This window comes from Balaenoptera ricei, chromosome 10, assembly GCF_028023285.1.
Source record: "Balaenoptera ricei isolate mBalRic1 chromosome 10, mBalRic1.hap2, whole genome shotgun sequence".
NCBI lineage: Eukaryota > Metazoa > Chordata > Mammalia > Artiodactyla > Balaenopteridae > Balaenoptera > Balaenoptera ricei.
This window is the reverse complement of record NC_082648.1, coordinates 43033138-43055196: the sequence shown is the minus strand read 5'-3', so window position 1 is coordinate 43055196 and position 22059 is coordinate 43033138. Positions and strand designations below refer to the sequence as shown.

The following is a 22059-nucleotide window of genomic DNA, read 5'->3' as shown; positions in this document are numbered from 1 at the left end:
TTCCTGATCTACCTCATTACTTCTGCTGAGAGGCAGAAAGAGGTTCAAAAACTTTCAGATGAATAGGTTTCTCTTATCTGAAATGAGGGCTTGTTATTCTTTAGTCCGTCCCCCCACCCCCTCGCCCCGCGCTCCCCACAGGCATAAAAACCCAGACACAATGTGTTTCCAAGTTTTGGCAAGGCTGTTTCTATTAATAATGGCCTTTGGGGCCTCTCTTAAGAGTCAGTTCTACCACAAAGGTTCTACGTAATGTGGAAAGACTAAGAGCATTGTGTCACCAAGAGGAAGTTTTCTTACCAAGTCTGCAACAGACTAGGCATTAGATCTGTAGATGATCCCACAAACACCTCTAAACTAATGACTGACTCTCTTCCCCTTCCAGAGGATACTTTACCAGAGTTACTGGTGAAGTTCCCCAAAGACACATCTTAGCATCTTAGTTTTCTTTCCTCCACCAGCTTATTCTGGCTTTGGGGGACAGGCAAAAGATAAATAAAGCAGCCACAAGGCAGAAAGCAAAAAAACCCCAATAAATCAGAGGCCTCAGGAACTACAAAACTAGATAATCAGCCCCTAAATAACTGGGAGTTGGCCATACCATGAGATTAACGGAATACTTTATTTGAAGGAATGAGTATAATCTGCACTGTCCAATATGGTAGCCAACAGCCATGTGTGGCTACTGAAAACTTTAAATATGGCTAGTCCGAATTGAGATGTGCTTAATACACACTGGATTACAAAGACATAATATGAAAAAAAGAAAGTAAAATATCTCATTAATTTTTTATATTGATCCCATGTTGAAATGATAGTATTTTTGATATGTTGTGCTAAATAATATATTAAAATCAATTTCACCTGTTCTTTTTACTTTTTAAAATGTGGTTACTAGAAATTTTAAAATGACAGATGTGGCTCACAGTGTATTTGTAGCAGACACCCTAACTTGTGTAATAAGAATTAATGAAAGCAACCCATAGGATAGACTCTGCCTTGCACCTTTTTCTTAGAACTTGTGGATTACGGAGATAGAAGATCCTCAGGATCCCTTGCTTTGATTAGTGAATCATTAAAAACTGTCTTAAGAAAATTACTTTCCAAATAAGCAGGCTGTTTCCTCTGCTAGTCACTGGATTTCTTACCCCAATACAAGTGCTTTTTTCCTGTACATCCTAGAACCTCTCCCATCATGTGTAAGTTAACGTCATCCAAAATGTTGAAAAAGAGATCTGGAACTGGAAAATGTCTTGAGGTCTTCCCTCTGTGGAGAATGAGTTGGGAGGAAAAGAGGATTATGTAAAGGGGAGTCAATAAAGTGGCTTTGAGTCATGAGACTGTGTAAGAGCAGCCCCCCAGGAGTGCTGCCGTGGCGAAGGGTCTGGTCTTTGCATTATAAACCTTATTTTCAGGGTAATTACAAGTCTAAAAAATTGTTTAAAAACATATTTAGTTTACATGATGTTACAGTGGGGTAAATAATATGTATTATTAAAATAGTCTAAATAAATATTTACACAATAGACCAGAGTGGGTCAAAGAGAACCATTCTGATTTAACAAGTTAACTCTGTTCACTTTGAGTTTTTTTTTTTAATTTTAAAAAATATTTCTGTAAGAAAAAAATAATAAAATTCAACTATATTCAAATATATGAAGTATCAGACCAAAGAAAGGAAACCGAGCCAGAGGCCAAACTCAGTCCCAGGCTCTGTCCGCTTGGCCTGGGCACCAGTTATTTCAAAAGCGTTTCTTGCATACATCAGACTTCCTCTATTTCAGCATAAGCCTGGCTATTTTGGCAACCCAAATCGGTCAGTTCTGAGACATGCGGTTACGAGGCCTTATGCCTTCGCGTGACTATCGATCCCACTGCCTTCCCAGCCTATTGCTCTTGTTCTTAAAATCCCCACCCTCGTGAACTGGAAGAACAGAGGATGCTCTTCAGCTCTCAGAAAAGAAAAGCTAGATGTATAACTGCCGACACAGTGTACAATGGGCCTGGAAAAGAGGAAATTCTAAATTCTTATGCAGTCATTCTAAACGTGAAAGACGGTTTCAACACTGGGGGCCAGAGTGAGTTTTTCCGGTTCCTTAGAATTGGGTGGGATCTAATGAATCTTAGCTTTTCCTAACATTTTGATTTTTCAACTGAGATTATTCAGTTTGTAGAAACAGGCTGAATTCTTAAAAGCTTAAGCTGATTCTGGGAATGCAAGCTTAAAAAACAAACATAGGCAGCTTCATTTTATAAAATACACCAGCCAACAGAGACACGGTACAATGTGCAGCAAAACCTGCAAACAGTTTGCACTTTTTAGTCACCTATTCAATTACACTGCATCCAGAGAATACTGAGATTCTCTCAAAGTAGAAATGTTTCTACTTTAGTTGTTACAACTATACAAGCCAATTCTTCAATTTTTAGCTGAATTATGTGTATTCTTATTTACATGTTTAAAACACTGGTCAAAATGTTTTACCATCAAGAATTTTATATATATAAAGTAATTCTCATATTCAGTGGGTTATCTGATTTGCTTGTGGGTCAACTGAAAGTAAGCCAAGTAGTTCCGTGTTAACAAAACCCGCAGAATGTCTTAACTATGGTAAAACGGCAAAATACAGTACAGAGCGGGGAACTGTGTAACTCAGACTACCCCCTTCATGTGAATTCATTAAACTCCCTTACAAAATTCTAAAACAGCATTAGATAAAAATACAACTATATACAACAGATGAAAAAAATGCAACATGGATGTAATTGCTTTAGTAACGTGCTGCTCACACTACGTCAAAGCTCATGACTAACAGACTGTTAACGTTTTTTTCATTTGCTACCACAGAATTCCCCTTTCCTGTGTGCCATGTGATTGCAGAATCCCACAGGATGAGATGAAGGATATAATGTAGCCATCTCAGCTTATTTCACACCACAGGAAAGCTTCCTCCTAGTCACGGGTCTTTGGTCCTGTGGTTTTGCAGGATGGCCCCTGCAATCCCCACAAGGCTGGTTACATGTTATATGCCACATAGATGGGGTCCAGCTGGTCAGCGAGGAAGCTGTCACGGAGGTGCATCCTCTGCTTCTCTCCTCTGGAGTTGATGGGGATAACGCCTGGGTCCACCACAACTACGACGCCCACGATGAGGTAATGCTCCTCCAGGACCACATTTGTCACTAAAGGAACCAGATCTAGGGCCTCCTGTTCAGAGCCACACAGTTCCACAACCACCACGAGCAAGTTGGTCCACGTGAACACGGCACTGAAATTTCAATGACATTCAGTTAACATGTCATCTTTTACAGTGTCTGCCCAAGACTTCACCCCATTTTCCCTGAGAACTGCCTTCTCGCTTAGATCCAACCAGAAGGCTCTCAGCTATGTCTTTAATACATGACCTTGCCCCTATGATCACAGCTGATTAGCTGAGCCATTTAAAATCTCTTGGGAGTTTGGAAGTGGGAATGAAAGTTGTTAGCTGGTCACCTGAACTGAGGACATGTGGACTGGAACGTTCTGGGGTAGCAGGTGTGCAGAGAAGTACAGAGAATGGCTCTTCAGGGAGGAGAGAAAGAATGAAGTGGATGCCCACATGGCTCTAGAAAGCGAGAAGACGGTGGTTCCTGACGGCCTTCCCGTTCCTTGTTTCTACCTTTCTTGAGATCCAGAGCTGGTCAGAGACTTCTAGGAACCTCTGAGATAACCAGGTATTCTGTCCATGAACTCTCTTTTGCTTAAGTTGTTTTGAAGAGAATTCTTGATATTTGCAACATAAGAGCTTTGACTAAGATTATTATCTATATTATAACACCAAACAGGAAGGGAGTTGGCCTGGCCTCATCTGAACTCAGTGCCCCATACACGCTCTCTCCTATTGTGCTATAAGGTAGAAAGTTGCCTTACATTCAGTTGGGTTGCTGGGTTAGAAGGTATGACCTGACTTGTGTTTTGCAGTGTTGAACTGCTTTAAAAAACAGACTCAGTCGTTCAGAAAAATGTACACAATATTTGGTAGCATCAAAAGTCAAATGGTTACAATTAGGGGGTAACCATGGCGCCCAACTTCTCTGCGTTGTTCTTACACCTCATGGGCATTGCTCAGGTCTGTTCAGAGGAGAGACTCTGACAAAAGCAAGACAAAGAAGCATCTGGAAAGCATGAACAAACCATTAAAAGAACTGTGGCTACCTTGCATGAAAAAAAAAAAAAACAAACCTGAGAAGGACACACTGACTTAAACATGTACAAAAAGAAACTGGATGGATTCTGTACTGTTAAGAATCCACGATGAAAGCAAATAGGTAAAAACTACAGAGTTTTAATTGTAAGAAATTTTTAGTCAACGTGAGGTTGGATGATCCTTTGTCAGGGATAATGTAGGGGGAATTCCCGCACTAAGAGGGAAATTGGACCAGATAATAATAACAGTCCTTTTCATCTGCTTACCATTTGATAGTTTACAAAGTACATTCTCACTTGATCATCCTGATAATCAGGAAGGAGCAGAGGAGGCCTTTTCAGATGAGGAAAGCAGCCTCCGTGGGAGTGCTGGGGCTTCCAGCTGGGTCTTTTGACCTGAAAGTCATGGTTCTTCCCACCGCCCTCTACCGACTTCCTAGAGGCGGATGATCAGTTAGGTCCCTTCCAACGGTAAGCGCCTACCAACAAAAAGGATCCAGCCCCACAGCGAGTCCACGGAGCCTGTCTCCGTGTCTCCGTGGCCTCGTCTGCCTCAGCAGACGGCACACTGCCAGACAAGGATCAGTCGTTTATTTTCTGGCTCCCCTGGAGTTCCACAGCCGTAGGTGGTCTAGTATAGGTGGCTAACTACAGAGCAACTGGTACCGCAGCTGAGGGGGGACCTATGCTGTGCAGGGGATTTACCATTCGGCCATGCTCCTGTGGATCCGAGACACGGAGGTCTCGATGTCGATGGGGTGGTACCGCAGGCCTCGCAGCTCCAGTGTCTCGTCCAGAGCTCCCACCACGTACAAGGCGTCGTGACGCTCTGACGGGGAGAGAAAGAGGAACCTGGTTCATCAGATGCACTGAGTGTAATACATCGTTGGAGTTAAGAGCACAGGGTCCAGACTGCCTGCCACGTCACCTGGCGCCACCACTCACCAGCTCTGTAACGTGGAGCAATTAACTTAAGTCTCTGAGTCGTGCTTCCCCTCTGTGAGACAGGGGTAATAATAAATGGCTGCTGTGAGGATTAAATTCATATAAGGGAGTTAATATGATGCCTGGTACACTGTAAGTGCTGAAAACATTAGCTATTGTTATTATTATTATTACCACGTGCCAGGAATTGTGCCTAGTGCTGGGGAGACAAAGATGATGTAACACGATTCCTGCTCTGAAGATACTTGCTGTCTAGTGGGGGAAACACACACAGAACAGATGTCCTATGGCTGGACATCAGGTGGGATGAGGTCAGCCCAGCGACCCGAGTGTGCACTAGGGCCCCCCCTCCCCGAGCTCAGCTCAAGGGTTCAGAAAGGGAAAAGCTGAAGCCACGCTGAGCTTTTAAGGATAAATAGGAATTAGCCAGATGATGGCTGGGGAGGGGAGGAGGGGAGAGGATTTGAGATGGAAAAGAAGTGAACATATGTCATTGTTTCTGGACATCTTCAAGGACTCCATGGAGAGACTAGTCCTGGTTATTAATAGGCTTGTAATCCAGCAGGACGTTGCAGAAATCTTTTTTTAAAGATTTTATGCACACACTGCATACACAAGGCTACATGGTTTATGTCTATACAGATACTGAAAAGAAGAGAGATGATTTAGCTAGGTCTACAGAATGTTGTATTTTCAGGGAAAGGAAGATTTCTGAAAAATTTAGCAAAACAAACTGCTAGGAGCTGTTGGAGAGAGAAGGATGAGGAAGGCCAGCAGAGTCCCATCACACAAGAGCTGAAGACTGCAGTAACAAGAACAACAGGAAGAGTAGCTAATGACTATCGAGTGTTTTCTGTGTGCCAGTCACTGTTCCAGGCACCTGAAGGCATTATGTCATTTAATCTCACATCATTTCCACAAGGCAGGAAACGTTATCACTCCCATTTTCCAGGTAGGAAACTGAGAGGTTGAGTGAGTGCTCAAGGTCGTACAGCAAATGACAGAGGTAGGCTTCAAAACCAAGGCACCTGGCTAGGGATGCTTCCCTCACCACCAGTATGTTATTCTACTTCCCCGTGAAATATGGAGACACTCTGGAGCTGGTCAGTGGGGAACAGATGCAAGGGGCGGAGGAGAAATGACTGGGCTCAGTTCCAGCTGTTCAAGTCCAGTGAGTGATCTGTGTCAGTTCTGGGTGTGTATGATGCAATCAGTGCTGGGTATTTTAAAATGGCCATTCATGCCGTCAGGAAGGTTGAAGTCACGGCTTCACTGTGACTGCCCAGTGGGCAGAGGATGACTGGGGGCTGCTTACGCGAGAGCCCTGCCAAGCAGGCTCGTGTCCAGCGTGAGCCGCCGAGGGACGGAGAGCTTCGGCAGGTTGGCTCCTCCGCACTGCCTCCCGCTCGCAAGGCTTAGGAGCAAAGGGACTAAAGATGGGATGCCTGTCCCAGGGGCTTGCTGAGGGCTGAGTCCTGCCAGAGGCATCTACCCATCACTAGGCACATCTCTACGACTGCCTGGCCGAGCCAACCCACAGTTCAGGGATGCTGACACGGGGCGCCAGTGCTTACTTCCTGGGTCCTCTTTGAGGGCAAAGTCTTACTTCAAATGAAAACAAATTCATGTATGGGTTCAAGAGTTGGAGAAGGGAATAATTCAATACACACACTCCACATCCAAAGGCAGGCTGCGGAAGGCCAGCCCGTGCTAGGGGCGGAAAAGCACAGCAGGACGAGGGTGAGGAGCTGGTGAAGATACCTCCGGTGGCTGCTGTGAGCTCGGTCCGGCGGACAAAACCCAGGTATCCTGTTCGAGCCCAGAGGGTCTGAGCAGGATCCCCAAAGCTGAGGCGCGTGTTGAAATGGTCAGCTTGAAGAGTCTCACTGTCATAGATGGTGTAATAGCCACTGGCTGTATGGGGACTGTTCACCCAAATCTACAATGAGAAAAAGCACTGGTCACATTTCGCCAGAATCAATTCAGTTCTCTGGGACAGATGATTTTGGCTTAATTAATTAATTAATTAATTAATTAATTAATTTTGGCTGCACTGGGTCTTAGTTGTGGGATCTTTTAGTTGCGGCATGTGGACTCTTAGTTGGGATGGGATCTTAGTTACAGCATGTGGGATCCCTGACCAGGGATTGAACCTGGGCCCCCTGCATAGGGAGCACGGAGTCTTACCCACTGGACTACCAGGGAAGTACCTCTTTTGGTTTTTTAATCTCATTTTTATAGTAACAACACAGCTGCAACAATAAAGGCAGCCGTCAGTTATCAAGTGTTTACCATGTGCTGAACAGTATTATATGCCTTACCTCCATCAATCCTGACATATATGACATGGCAATACAGTTTGTACTACTGTTATTCCCATTTTACAGATGAAAAAAAGGAGTTAAGTAACTTGCCTAAGATGCAGAAACTAGGAAACCCACACCCAAGCCTGGGTGGCCACAGAGGCCGTGCTCTTAACCTTGAGGCTACATTGCCTCCCTGGCTCATTTCTTTCTTTCTTTCTTTTTTTAAAAAATAAATTTATTTATTTATTTATCTTTGGCTGCGTTGGGTCTTTGTTGCCATGCACGGGCTTTCTCTAGTTGTAGCGAGCAGGGGCTACTCTTTGTTGTGGTGCACGGGCTTCTCATTGCTGTGGCTTTTCTTGTTGAGGAGCATGGGCTCTAGGTGCACGTGCTTCAGTAGTTGTGGCACGTGGGCTCAGCAGTTGTGGCGCACAGACTCTAGAGCACAGGCTCAGTAGTTGTGGCGCACGGGCATAGTTGCTCTGCGGCATGTGGGATCTTCCCGGACCAGGGCTCGAACCTGTGTCCCCTACATTGGCAGGTGGATTCTTAACCACTGCGCCACCAGGGAAGCCCTCCCTGGCTCATTTCTCAGCCTCTTTCAGAGTCTCACAAATGCATCAAGGGATCATTTCTGTGCTCTGAAACTAAGTTACAAAGACCGCAGGAAAATACTACAGGCTATTTGAATTTATAATGTAAACACAGCAATAGCCAACAATGGTAATAAAACTAGTATTCACTGTGTGACAGGCACTGTTCCAAATGTATGACAGATACAGGTATTAATGCATTTAATTGTCACACAATTCTACTTAGGTGGGTGCCATTATTACTTATGGTTGAGGAAACTGAGGCCCAGAGAGGTTAAGTAACTTGCCCGATCACAAGAAGCTGGTAACTGGCAGAGCCCGGGTCATCTGCCTCGTGCACCCACAACATTGCTCCCAGTGAGCTATGAGATGAGATATCAGTGTCTCTCAGAGATTTGGGGGGAAGAAAAATTAAGTCTTAAATATTTTTATACTAATACAAAAATGGATACATTTTGGAATAAAATATATAATTTGTATAAATTTTAAAAATTTAAAATTTGTGGCTCCTTTTAGTTCCACTCCTTAATAGGTGGGAACAGGTGGGATTTGTCCATTTTCCTTTTCAGCTAAGGTTATGTCAGTGGACCAATCTGGGACTAGTTCTAGTTTGGGTGCCTAAATCTTCACTCCATCTTGGTCTCAATCTCCCCTCTGTCCATTTCAGTTTTGAGCCTTACAGAGAAAGATGAAAACCCTTGAAAATTCACCATGAGGGAAAAGCTATATCCACAGTTTCCTGACTTCTAAAATATGAACCCTAAAGTCTTTCACTGCTGACTTTTCAGAGTAAAGGGGAAAATTATACATACCTCTCCCAGGTGAGAGTCTCCAACAGGTCCTTTGGTCTCTGGATTAACAATAACTACTTTCACTCCAGGTAAAATCTAAGAATCAAAGAGAAAACACAAAGACTGGGTTCAATTAAATCTAATGACCTCTAGGAAATGCAGTTCCCCGCACCCATCTCTTCAGTGAGGTGAGGGAGTGTACAAAGGCAGGAGCTGAGACAGCGCTCATGCGATCGTGCTCAGTGGAGACAGAGGTATAACAAGATTCAACCTCAAAAATAAACCGGAGGGACTTCCCTGGTGGCGCAGTGGTTAAGAATCCGCCTGCCAATGCAGGGGACATGGGTTCGAGCCCTGGTCTGGGAAGATCCCACGTGCCATGCCTCAGGGCAACTAAGCCCGTGCGCCACAAGTACTGAGCCTGCACTCTAGAGCCCGCGAGCCACAACTACTGAAGCCCACGCAATGGAACAAAGAGTAGCCCCCGCTTGCCACAACTAGAGAAAGCCCGTGCGCAGCAACGAAAACCCAACACGGCCAAAAAAAAAAAAAAAACAAAAACACCCCACAAAAAACAAAAACTACTTCTACGCACAGACCACCTTCCCAATGGTTAACAGAACAAATTACCTTTCCAGACTCTGAGAGGAGCAAACTCTGGGGGGCACCCCGTTCCACAAGACGAACCCTGCAGAAAAACAATATTTACAACATAAGAGCCTTAAAAAAAAACCGACTGCACCGCATCTACCACAGCTATACACACTGCTTCCCCAAACCTCTAATCTATCTCTCCTCACATTAGAGCAGAGCTTCTCAAACTCAGCATTACTGACATTTTGAGTCGGATATTTTGGTAGAATTCTTTGTGAGGCACTATCCTGTGCACTGCAGGATGTTTAGCAACATCCCAGGCCTCTACCCACTAGATGTCAGCAGCATCCCCTTGTTGTGACAATACATATGTCTCCAGACACTGTCAAATGTCCTTTGGAGGATAAACTCTCCCCAGGCTGAAAATCACAGCACTAGAGACGCTCTACCTGTGCAGCCTGGGTCACTGCCACGGGCCACACCGTGAACACAGCCCAAGTCAGTGGGACTCAGGAAAAGGTCCCAGAGCCCTCCGCCAGGAGCTCCCCTTGGGGCATAGCTACAACTCACCTGTGAGCTGATGAGGAGGAAGGCTTTTACTCCTGGGGCTCAGATAAAGTGTTGTTTCAAAAACCCTACTCTGCCTCATTTATTCTGTCTGTCTCAGTTATTTTTAAATTTCCAGAGGAAAGAGTCTATCCATTTTAGTGTAATTTATGTCAAATGTTACAAACTACCAGTATTACATTTTAATATTAGAGAACAGTGCAGCAACTGTGAGAATTAAAGCTTTCTTCTTATAAATGTAAACCTTATTAGGTATTAATAATGAAAATGAATTCCTTCCCTTCTCCCATCCCCCTGGAAGACACCAACAAAAGGAAGGAGTGGGGAGAGCTGGCTTTCTTGAGGCTCAGGACTTTATATGCTTAGGAATGCTAATAGAAAATAAGCATAACCAATCTACTGTACCTGTCATGTCTTAATGATTTCAGATCTACATACACAGTAGTTGGATCAGGCCCTGAGGTTCCCTAAAGAAAAATAAATGTATTGTTTATTTAAAATTAACTGAATGGTATTTCCACATTTTACATTTTCAAATCAAGAAATAGATAATTCAGTCACATACATGAAAAATCCAAACTCTATTCTGAACGCTCACCCTGTCTTCAACCAGATGAGGCAGGGCTATAACGAAAGAGACTCCTGGCCCAGCTTTCTTCTCATCTTTCTTTCCTTTCCGCCCCCAGGAGAGCAGGCTGGGGGCCGAAGCAGCACTGAAAGGTTACCAGGCTGAGGAGGGTCCTCAGCCCTGGACTCAAGGCAGGGATGAGACAGACCAGCATCCATGGGACTTTCAAAACCAGCACTGGCCCAAGCTGGCAGCAAGGGGCCCACAACGGGCTCCAAAGTTAAAGTGTCATGATGCTGCTCCAAAGTCATCCGACCACAGACACAGAGGACCTGCAAGCATCCACCCATTTACGCCACCTTCTTTGACTCTCACTCTTGTCCATGTCTGTATTTGCCTTACGAGCTCCCAAGCTACATAAAATCAGACTCAGTTCTTTCCTGTTATTTCAGCCTCTTTTCTGTTATTTACCCACCAAGATAACATGGCAAAATTGCCATCTGGCTGGAGAAAAGAATGCAGGCTTATTTGTACTTCTTTTGCAAAAAAAAAAAAAGGCGTAAAAGATGGAGGAGACAGAAAACAAAGGGTAACATATAAATAAAATTCAAATTGGACTCAGAAATCTTCTCAACTCATCGTCTCGGACCATAAAACCACTACTGAGAGTAAACATTTACATTAGCGCTCAATTGCCGGGCACGGCTCCAAGTGCTTGGCACCTAGAAACTCAGTGGTTCTACAGAATGACCCTGTGAAGCACGATGCTACCATGTTCATTCTACAGATGGGCAAAATAAGGTACAGTGAAGTCCAAATAAAAAGCCCAGAGGCCTACAGCAACTAAGTGGCAGCCTGTGCTCTGAGCCTCCCACACAAGCAAGATTTCATGATAGTCACCTGCAAACATATCGCTACATTGACTCTTGATCCAAAAGTGGTGCTGACAGCCCGAGGGGACAGACCGATGTCCTTGAAGAGCTTGGAGAAGGACTGCTGGAGAGCAATGCGGGGCCGCTCCTCAGCCACCACCACACACGTCCGGATGCAGGAGAGGTTGATTCCCCTGGTCTGTAAGACACCACGCACGGGAGCTGAGGTCAGCAGGATCACAGAAGTGCTGAATAAGCAGGGCCACTGCTCTATCTCTTTGGTCAGGAAAAGCCAAGGAACTATGTGTTCTCACCTCAGACACCCAGAGAAAAGATATGCATTTTCAGAAAATGCCAAGGAATTCCACAAAAGTCATTACCAACTGGTCAATCTGCTCATTCTCTATTTCTTTCCTCTTTCACCTAAAAATCTTAGGTTTTCAGCAATATATTTTTAATCCCTCTTCATTTCTGTACCTTAGATTTCTCTCTGTTTCAAATGCAGAGATGGGACTGAGAGAAAAACAAATTTAGCAACATAGATATCTAACCTCTTATCTCTTTTTTTCATTCTTAAGGTTACATTTCTCTACTAAAGAAAATTCAGTGTTTTTTGACTCTCATATGCCAGTTAGACATATGATCGTTGGATACACTCATGAATGAGCGACCTTATCTCTGGGACAGTCACCAATCTCTGAGATTCTCAGGGCTGCAAATTCTATTGGGAAAAATCCTCTTGGAGGTCACAGTTTCTGTTCATCTTCACATAAAGTCATTTCTATTCAGCCTCCTAACCAGTTTTACCTTCTTCTCCACAATGTAAGAATCAGAGTAAACTCTGAAAGAGTGCATTAAATTAGAAAGTGAAAGAGATAAACTTCCTGAGGTTTACAAACAGCTGTTTGCCTAGAAAAAAAGCAGGCAGATATGTCTGGCCAGCCCAAGGTGGGGTATCATCACGCCTGGCCCATTTCTCTCACGACTGTCTCCTGGTTACAGCTGCTTCTTACCTTCAGCACCTCCACTTGGTTTCCAAGCCCCTTGGTGCAGAGCTCCATTACTGAATAGGAGCAGAAAGTGTCTCTTATTTTGTACTGGTTGACCGTGGAGAGCCAGAGGAAAAGGTTGTTTTCCAACTCCATAGGAGGAATTAAGACGGACTGATGACCTGAATAGACACTGCAATGAAAAATGGCAAGAGATGACATTATCAATTCATCCTAGAACACCATCAATTCAGCAAATATTTACTGAGCGTGAAGGACAGGGTCGGGTCATATTAGATATAAAGGTCTAAGAATCAGCCTTGTTCCTATGCAACTCACAAGATACAATAACTACAGAATAAAGCAGACTGTGGAAGGTGGTAACTGAGATGTGAATAAAGGCCATCAAGATCACAGAATGACGAGCAAGTCATTCAAACTGGGAACGCAAGGGGCTGCAGGTGTTTCACTGAGTCGGCGACAGTTGAGCTCGGGCTTGAAGAATGAGTAGGAATTTGACAGTGGCTGGAAAAATGGGGAACCTGGTGAGGGCATTCCAGGCAGAGGAAGAGCATATGCAAAGGCACGGAGATATAAAATTACATGGTGTGTGTAAGGTTGTCAGAAATAGGATTCCAGAGTGAAATAGTAAAGCATAGAATGCCTGGGGAGTGGTGAGAAGTGAAGCCAGAAGGGTCAGGGCCAAACTGTGAAATCACTGATCTATTATGATATGAAGGAGTTTAGAATTTACCCAGCAGGCTGTCACTATAGCTTGAAGTTGGGGTAAAGCTAGTTACACGGAGGGGGGATTGGAGACACGAGTCACTGAAGGCTGAGAGACAGTTAGGAGAGGCTGCAATAGTCCAGGTCAGAGAGGATGAGGGCTTGAACCCTGACAGTACACCCAGGATAAAAAGGAAGGAATGTCAGAGTCCTATATCGTATGTACAATCTCCAGCCATGAATCCTCAACTTCCTAAACCTTGAATATAGACCAGAATAACTAGGAGCCCAGGAATCCTGTATTAAAAAAAAAAACACTGGAATTGTGGTCTCCACCTCTGGAGATCTAGGTTAGTATGTCTAGGGAAGCCCCATTATTTTTTTTTTCATAGACCCTTAGGTGATTCTTATATAGATAGGTTTAAGAATAATGGAGCCAAAGGATATGGCATTTAATTGGAAGTGTGACATAAAGATATAGAGTTGAAGATAAAGCCCAAGTTCCTAGTGTGGGCCCCTAGGTGGACGACCCCATCCTAAGAAGAAGGGGAACACAGAAGGAAGATGTTGAGTTGGAAGCATTCATGAAGATGCCCATCAAGGAGGTGAAAATGCAGGCTGAGATGAGGTCCTCTGGGAGGAGAGTAGAAGGAGTTGGGATCTGCTACCCCACAAGTAACAATGTGGCCAATGTGCTACTTTCCAGCCACATGCTGTCACCCATCTCATTACATTCCTTCCTGCCAAGCCTAGTGGGTGCATTCTGGCTGACACAGTACGACATTTCACCCAAGTGTCATCCTTCTACTTGGCTCTGCTTCTACAATGAGGATGACAGGATGGAGCACAGAAGAGGTAGTGAGATCACTGCCCTTTTGTCTGAGGCATAAAACTAATAGAAAGAGGGAATACAAACAAAACCAGACAAACATCGAAGATACATTAGATGCACAAATTCTGGAAAACATCAGCATTTTATTGAAACTTTACCAAATTAAGGGAGCAAATGGAAGGATGAGATGGTCATAGCCCCAAAGATATTCCCATGCATTCTGTTTCTTTGCTTTTCCATGCCTACCTGCAGAGACACCAGAGTGCAAAGCCAAGTCCACAGTAAGGGTCAAGGCAGATGGCGATCTGCCGAGAGGAATACAACTCACACTGGAGCTTGATGGCTCTACAGAGAGCATTGACCGCAGAGTGGGACATCTGGAAGGTAAGGAACATGGAACAGGATGGAACTGGCATCCCACAGGCAGAAAAGCAGCTCTAATGATAGTTTTGAGAGGCTTCCATTCCCTCCAACTCCTCAAAATGATGTATATTTTTCATCGCTTCAAAAAGCCTAATCTAAGTCTAACTGAAGGGTAAGTCTATCTGTTAATTTCTCAACATTGAGTTTTATGAAATACGAATCTATGACTTCATACTGGCTTGAACTAACTCGTGTTATCTGTTAGCTTCTATGCTAGGTTCAGAACACTTCATAACACAAATTCCTTGGGATAACTTATTCCGGAAGAGCCAATGCTTTTATTTAAATATAGCAGTGGCCCTTGATCCTCTGCCTACTGGTCTCTGGTACAACCAGCTGGCCTCTCCATCTGAAGTCCCTGGGGCAGTGGTCATCTCTATTTTTTGCAGACCTGGCACTTTACCAGCATCCAGCGAGAGAGTAAATACAACCCGACTACTCTACCTTCACTCCCGTCAGCATGCCAGTTGTGGAGACACTAAAATCAAGGTACGCCAGCATCTCAGGAGTGGGTGGTTTGTACAGCTGAGGTAACCTTTTCCTGGGTAAATCATCTGCAAGGAAAAGAAGAAACCCGATGTCAATCAGACACGTCGACAACAAGATCCTACTGTATAGCACAGGGAACTATATTCAATATCCTCTGATAAACCATAATGGAAAAGAATGTGAAAAAGAATATATATATATGTATAACTGAGTCACTTTGCTATACAGCAGAGATTAAACACAACATTGTAAGTCAACTACACTTCAATAAAAAAAAAAAAATCAGACACGTTGGAATTCGAAAATCATTGCTCTTCAACCGGTCTTCTGTGGCTTTGCTATGGCCACACTTGGCTTCTGGGATTTGCTAAAGCTTAGGCTTCTCGTGTTTAACCAACCAGCTCACATATGTCACTCCTAGAGGAGGGTTGGGGTTGAGGGCACCAATAGACAATACAAACAAGGAAACTACATCAGGCAGATGTATTTACTAGATGATTAGTGAGGGGTAATATAACATAGTAGCTGAAAACACAGGCTAAAGAAGCAGACTGCCAGTGTTCAAATCCCAGCTCTGCCATTTCTCAGTGATGTCATCTTGATGTTATTTAACCTCTTTGTGTCTGTTTCCTTTTCTCTAAAGTGGTAATAATACCTGCCCTCCCAGAACTGTTAGGAAGTTAATTCATATAAAGCACTTTAAGACAACTCAAGAAGCTTTACTTGTTGTTATGCTGGTTTCAAGTTAAAGTTCATTATTTACAGTTTAGTACATGTCACAGTAATCATGGACTGCTTTAAAAGTTGGACAGTTTTTCTCCAAGGTAACATGACTGATTTTAAGAATGATAATCTAGAATTGGGAATTATTTTCCTTTGCTCTTTTATGATAACCTCTCCCTTCCCTCCAAATTTGCTTTATAAGTATGTCATATCCAAAGATATCAAGGATGTCTCTGTCCCCAGCCATGCCTCCTCAATGGCTCCTTTGGCTTTCCAGATCAAGAAACGATTCTGACTCTGGCTTTTCAATCTCTGTATCATTGGGCACTCATCTTTGGTCAAACCAAAGACTTGCTCTATCACCTTCAACCCACCTCTGTGTAGGGAAGGGCTACTCAAGTACCTAAAGAAACCTTTCTGTTGTCCGTATCACAGACCACATTCCAGGTCTTCCTGAAACGTGATTGAGTCCAGTAACCAGAGTAGATCTACCTACATCATTAACACCAACACAATCCACTTGTGTTACATATTATAAATGACTTCATCTATATCCTGAAGTAACAAATGTAAAAAAATGTAGCTCAGCATCTGGACACAATAACCATAAACAGATGTCATCCCTGTATTTAAATCCACATAAATGTCCCTGAAGTGGACACTACGTGATACTTACTGAAAACTGGTAGGGAGGAAATTAATGGTTAAGGGGCTGGGAGGGGAGCCAAACTGACTGGGTCTGAATTTCAGTTCTGCTACTTACTTAACCTCCCTGTGCATCAGTCTTCTCATCTGTAAAATGAGGCTAAAACTGGCACCTATCTAATAGGGTTGGTAGAAGGAGGAAATTAGGTAACACATGTTAGACGACTGCCACATGGTAAGGGCTCAATAAAAAGTTAGATGTTGTTATTACTATGATTGTATGCTGGTGCTTTACCTTATGTCATTTAACCTTTATGACCCCATGAAGTAGTTACGAGTAACAGAGGATGAGGATTTACACCTGTCTGCCCAACTCCAAAACCCACACTCTCCCCTCCACCACCATCTCCAGCTATCCCAATGTCTTACCCCCTTCTTTAGTATGAACACCATCTAAAATTCATACACTTTATGGTTTTCAAAGTATTTTCATATTATGTTGCATTTGATATTCTCAATAAATATGTGAGTCAGGCCAGGGTAGATAGTATTTTAGGAAAGGGTAATCTCAGACAAGGTTATACAGAAAATAAGGACTGAAGCTTGAACCAGAACCAGGTCTTCTGAGTCCTAGTCCAATGCTGTTCCAGCTCTATCACATCTGGAAGTCAAGGGTCAGATCTTCCCCATACTTTATGTAGCCCTACATGTCTATGGTCACATCTGGCACAAACACCTAACCACTGTTTGACGATGCCAAGAGTAACAGCAAGCCACGTTTTGTTTCCAGAGTTCTGGCACACTGTGATCTGCTTCTTTGGATCTGGATGTTGCAGTATCCAGTCCTTTGGTAACTCAAACTGAGTGGATATTAAGTTTTGCCTCTGTCTTAGCAGGTGGAATATAGGCTGTAACAGAAAAGCTGTGTAAACACCTTTGGCATGAGAATCTAGGAAATCTCGGGGACTGAATGTTCTTGCCCCCTCAATGCCTCTGGAGAAATCTCCCTTTCACCTGTGTCAATGATAGTTGGCCAGGTCTTCACATCCACAGCTGCTGCTGCCTCTCGGGACCTCAGTAACCTCATTAGGGTCTGCGTGGTGAGAATGCAGGCTGCTTTGCTGACCTAGAAACAAATGGACAAAAATAAGCACCACGAGGCTTAGCCCCGTGTAGCACCATAGGCTCTGGCTGCTGCTAAAAGCAACTCGCACATCATCCTGGGACAGGGCAGTACCAGCTTTTCAAAGAATACACACAGGACAGTGGAGGTCAGTGTTCCTCTTATGTTTGTCCTGAAAAATGCATAACACTGAATTAGAATGATGGACTTGTTCATAACACAAGTTACTGTTTACAACAGTGATTCTCAAATATTCCATGGTTATAACCTCAGGATGGATCCCCAGATCTCTTGATTTCATGAAGACCATAATAAAATAAAAACATGGACTTCGTAGTACTCAGGGAATGAGAGGTGTCGGAGGATCATCTCTGAAGGAGGTAGTGTTTGCAACAGTCCAGGGAATATGGTGAAACACACCGGACCTAGAACATACCCTGAACTTGAGGGACTCTGTGCACTCAGAGGAACATGCTCTCCCACACACCCGCACGTGGAAATGCATGGGGACCAACTTCCCTCACCCTGCAAACTGTGTCAGTGGAAGGAAACTCTCCTCCCTGCTGCTCCGGCCTACTTTGCAGAATATAACAAGGGCATTTTGCCAAACTGAACTTTGTAGTAAAATCATCTGTGGCGAATGCTGCTTTTTTTTTTTTTTTTTTTTCTTTCCGAATGCTGCTTTTATACTGCAGGCTCCAGTTGGGTATGGAGAAGCAGTCCTTAGAGAAACAAATGTTACATAAATTGGAACTTTGTAACTCTTTGCTTTAAAGTCCATTAGGATATGCTTAGAATAAGATTTATCTTACTTTCTTACTATAGTATACTTTAATACTATACCAAGTGAATTTATAAGACTAACCCCCCAAAAAGTGACCTGACACGGGGGGAATTCAGTTTGGCATTTAAAATTACCTTGGTTACTGTGCAGAAAAAATATTAGGACTTCTTTAAGAAGAGGGGAAAAAATAAGTTTCATGGAGAAATACTAATGACAGCTTCACTTCCTTAGTGTTCATGATGAAAACACAATCCTGTATCTCACCAAAAACTGCTTTCCCGCATTCCTTCACTGGAAAATGCTGGTCACTTTGATCAGATACAGGAAAAGGAGGTAGTTTGCAGGAGACAGGTTTGACTTCCTGACTCAATTAGACTGGAAAATGAGTAAGGATCCTTAGTTGTCTGACTCTGGGTTTTATGAGATGAGGACAAGGCAAGCTATACCCGGTACTTACATCAACAATCATGCGGACGGTGGGCAATGTGGCTGTGAGGTTCTGAGCGTGAGGAGGTCGGACGGTCACAGGTATGCAGCCGGCATAGAGGCAGCCGTAGAACGCAGTGATTAACTCGATGCCTGCAAGACACAGCCACTTAGCTGCCCGGTTTGTCACCGAGAAAGCAAAAGCCAGAGCTTCCAAAACCAATTTATTTATTTATTCCAAAACCAGTTTATTAAATCATGTGCCAGATGGGTTCATTAGACCGTAATTTAACAGAGACATTATCAGAAGAAATTTTTTAAATTTAGAAGAAACTGAAGGCAAAGAAGGACGCATCTAAAACAACTTTAAAGAAATATAGAGAGAAGCCAAGAATAAATAACGAGAAAGGAGGTCAGAAGTAAACTCTTGAAAGATACCTGATGAAGGTATTTTGACATCATTACTTGACATTACTTAGGAGAAATAACTGCAAAAATTAGGGCTGCTCCACTTGGAAAATAAAAGAATGGGAAAAGGAGAGATGAGGAACACCTGAGCTTTCTTTCACTCTTTAGAAGGTCACTATGTGAACAGCAATTGGACCCCTGAGATGTCACTCCCCCAGTGGGTGCAGGTTTTAGGGAGGCAAAGCATCACTTGATACGAAGCCTCTGCAATATGAGGACTCGAAGGGCGGCCTCCTTGGGAAGTGCTGTGGTCCATCACCATGATTAACTGGTAGATGGAAGACAATCTCCCAGGAACAAGGTTGGAGGAATTCCTTTACCAGATGACCTTCTAAGAAATCTTAGTATCAATGTAAATAAAAGAGCAAAGTGAGAATCACAGTAAAATGAGGTAAAAGGGATAAAAGACCATAGAAGGCTGGATGTATGAGTTAGGTGACAGAAGACTAAAGAAAGGGACAACTGAAGTATTTCACCTAAAATTTTGAATATTTACACCAAACTCATCAAGTAATTCTGAGTCCCTCTTTTTTTTTTCTTTAACTTTATTTTTGGCTGCACTGGTCTTCGTTGCTGCACATGGGCTTTCTCTAGTTGTGGCAAGCGGGGGCTACTCTTCGTAGCAGTCCACGGGTTCTAGGTATGCGGGCTTCAGTAGTTGTGGCACTCGGGCTCAGTAGTTGTGGTGCACAGGCTTAGTTGCTCCACGGCATGTGGGATCTTCCCGGACCAGGGATTGAACCCGTGCCCCCTGCACTGGCAGGCGGATTCCCATCCACTGCACCACCAGGGAAGTCCCTGAGTCCCTCTTGACGTAAAGATGTTGCTGAATTAGAGCGTGGAAGATGAACGCAGTAATAATCAAGGGACAGTAAGCACCAATTGCGATGTGGAGAATGTGAAGTCAGAGTTCACACACAACATGCTTTTGAAAACTGGGTGAAACAGTCCCGTTCCTGAGCACTCCTAAAAATAAGGGTCTCTTTTGAGCATTTCCAAAAGTCAAGAAGTTGTCATTCACTCATTCAATATTTACTACAGTGCCAGGCACTGAGCTAGACAGTGGAAATACAAGAGTAAATACAACAGACTCGGTCCTGGCAGAGCCCTCACACTGCACAACTCTGAGGGGAGAGGTCTGTTCCCATGGCATGAGCCTGTGCGTACAGCCCACGTGGTCATGTACAGCAGCTCCTGTCCTCTTAGAGCCTGTAGTCTAGCAATGGAGCTTGTCTAGTCTACCAATCCAGCACTTACCAGGTGGATAGAGTAACACAACGTTGTCTCCTGCATTTAGATGTCCCTTGTCACCAAGAACTGCCGCAATCTTCTCTGCTCGCTTATGAAGCTGAAGGCAGCTGGCCGTGCACACCGTAGTTCCCTGTTAATAGAAGAAAGTATAAGCAGGTTGACACTCAGTAAGGAAAACAGTAACAAACAGAGCCAATTTGACATTATATGGAAGGCTTGTGCCTTGCTAGATTATCTGTAGCAAGTTATCAAGTTGAGTGAAAATTCCCCAAGCACCAAAATACATGTGTGGTATTCCTTTTCTTTCTCAATGTTTGAAGGTACTTAGGGACTAACAACATTAACTTAAATCAAACGTATGTATTTACAGTCTCTCTTATTTAAGGTAGCTTTAAAAATACATAGCAATTTTATATTTAAATGAAGAAATAAGAGAAGAGGGGAAAATAAAAGAAATGAAAGCAGGATGAGGGCAGGAGTGAGGTCAGGACGCCTGGCTATGTGGTCAAGTACACTTGCGTAAAACACGAGTTTGGCTGTGAGTATTCTAACAGCAGAGATGTAAACAAAAACACAAACAGTGACTTAACAAAGGTTAGCAGATTAGAAGATGGCCAATTATTCCTGGTCCTGAGAATAATTTCTCCTGTGGGTCTTCATAAATATCCTTATTGTCCAATTCAAGTTTCACCGAGCTGGGCTTTTTGAACCCCTGTGCCTTTGTAAAATATAACACACGAGTGTGAAAGTGCATAAGATATGAATGTGTAGCTTAATAAAAAATTATAAAACAAGCATCTGTGTAAGAACCAGCCTGATGTGAAAAGACCACTGCCAGCAGCTTAAAAGCACCCCCATGGGTGCCTTCTCCTTCCCTCCATAGGGGACCACTATCGTGACTTTTTAATGTTAGTGGCTAATTTCTTTTTCTTTATATTTTTACCACCTATGAAATATTTGATTTTCATAGAGTTGTGCTGTACATATATATTTTTGTGATTTGCTTCTTTCTCTCAACATTCTATTAAGCGTCATCTAGCCTCTCGTGCTTAGGTGTATAGTTCATTTGCTTTTGTTGCTGCACAGTATTTAACTGCATGAACATACCACAATTTATTCATCCATTCTACTGCTGATGGACAATTCATTCTAATACATATATCCTGGTGCATAAATATATGAGTTTTGGTCAGGTATAGCCCTAGAAATGGAATTGCTGGGTCATTGGGTATGCCTACCTTCAACTTTACCAGATAAAACCAAACTGTTATTTGTCTATATCGTGCCAATACCACACTGTTTTAATTATTGTAACTTAACTTTAAAAAACTCATGATAAAAACAAGTTTACTGAGCTGTTTCTTTTAAAAATAACTTTTAAATTTCATTAATATAAAGTAGTACAAGTTCAATATAGAAAATTTGGAAAATATAGATTAGTAAATATGAGATGTAACCACTATTAACTTTTGCTGTATATTTTCCTGGTTTTTAACAAATGAGTATGTATTGTATATAAATTCAGATGCAACATTAAAAAAAAAAAAGGTATCATACTATATTATGCCAGAGGCTGTATAGTGCATTGGCTAAGAATGTGGGCTCTGAAGCTAGTGTGGGTTCAAATGAAGGAGCTAATTTCCTAGTCCTACCACTTAGGGCCCTGTGACCTCAGGCAAGTGATTTTTTGTCTCTATGCCTCCGTTCTCCTAACCTTAAAATGAACTATGAAATGGAAAGCACCCAGGACAGGGTCTT

At 43.1% G+C, this 22059-nt stretch overlaps 1 protein-coding gene and 1 non-coding gene across 3 annotated transcripts in view; both read right to left on the bottom strand.

Annotated features, from left to right (window-relative positions):
* Positions 1-603: 603 nt before the first annotated feature.
* Positions 604-22059, bottom strand: part of DIP2B (disco interacting protein 2 homolog B) — a 235055-nt gene continuing 213599 nt past the window's right edge. For both annotated transcript variants that reach the window (XM_059935884.1, XM_059935885.1), the window contains 13 exons: positions 20308-20431; positions 18614-18735; positions 17264-17375; positions 14837-14946; positions 14216-14346; positions 12436-12604; positions 11451-11621; positions 10388-10449; positions 9452-9509; positions 8843-8917; positions 6893-7070; positions 4892-5015; positions 604-3269 (listed from right to left, as the gene is read on the bottom strand). In XM_059935884.1, the coding sequence (XP_059791867.1) occupies positions 3017-3269; positions 4892-5015; positions 6893-7070; positions 8843-8917; positions 9452-9509; positions 10388-10449; positions 11451-11621; positions 12436-12604; positions 14216-14346; positions 14837-14946; positions 17264-17375; positions 18614-18735; positions 20308-20431 (1689 nt within the window). In that variant the 3' untranslated portion in view covers positions 604-3016. The remainder of the gene's footprint in view (positions 3270-4891; positions 5016-6892; positions 7071-8842; positions 8918-9451; positions 9510-10387; positions 10450-11450; positions 11622-12435; positions 12605-14215; positions 14347-14836; positions 14947-17263; positions 17376-18613; positions 18736-20307; positions 20432-22059) is intronic.
* Positions 7264-7336, bottom strand: TRNAR-CCU (transfer RNA arginine (anticodon CCU)). Its single transcript has one exon. It is a non-coding gene; the product is annotated as a tRNA-Arg (tRNA).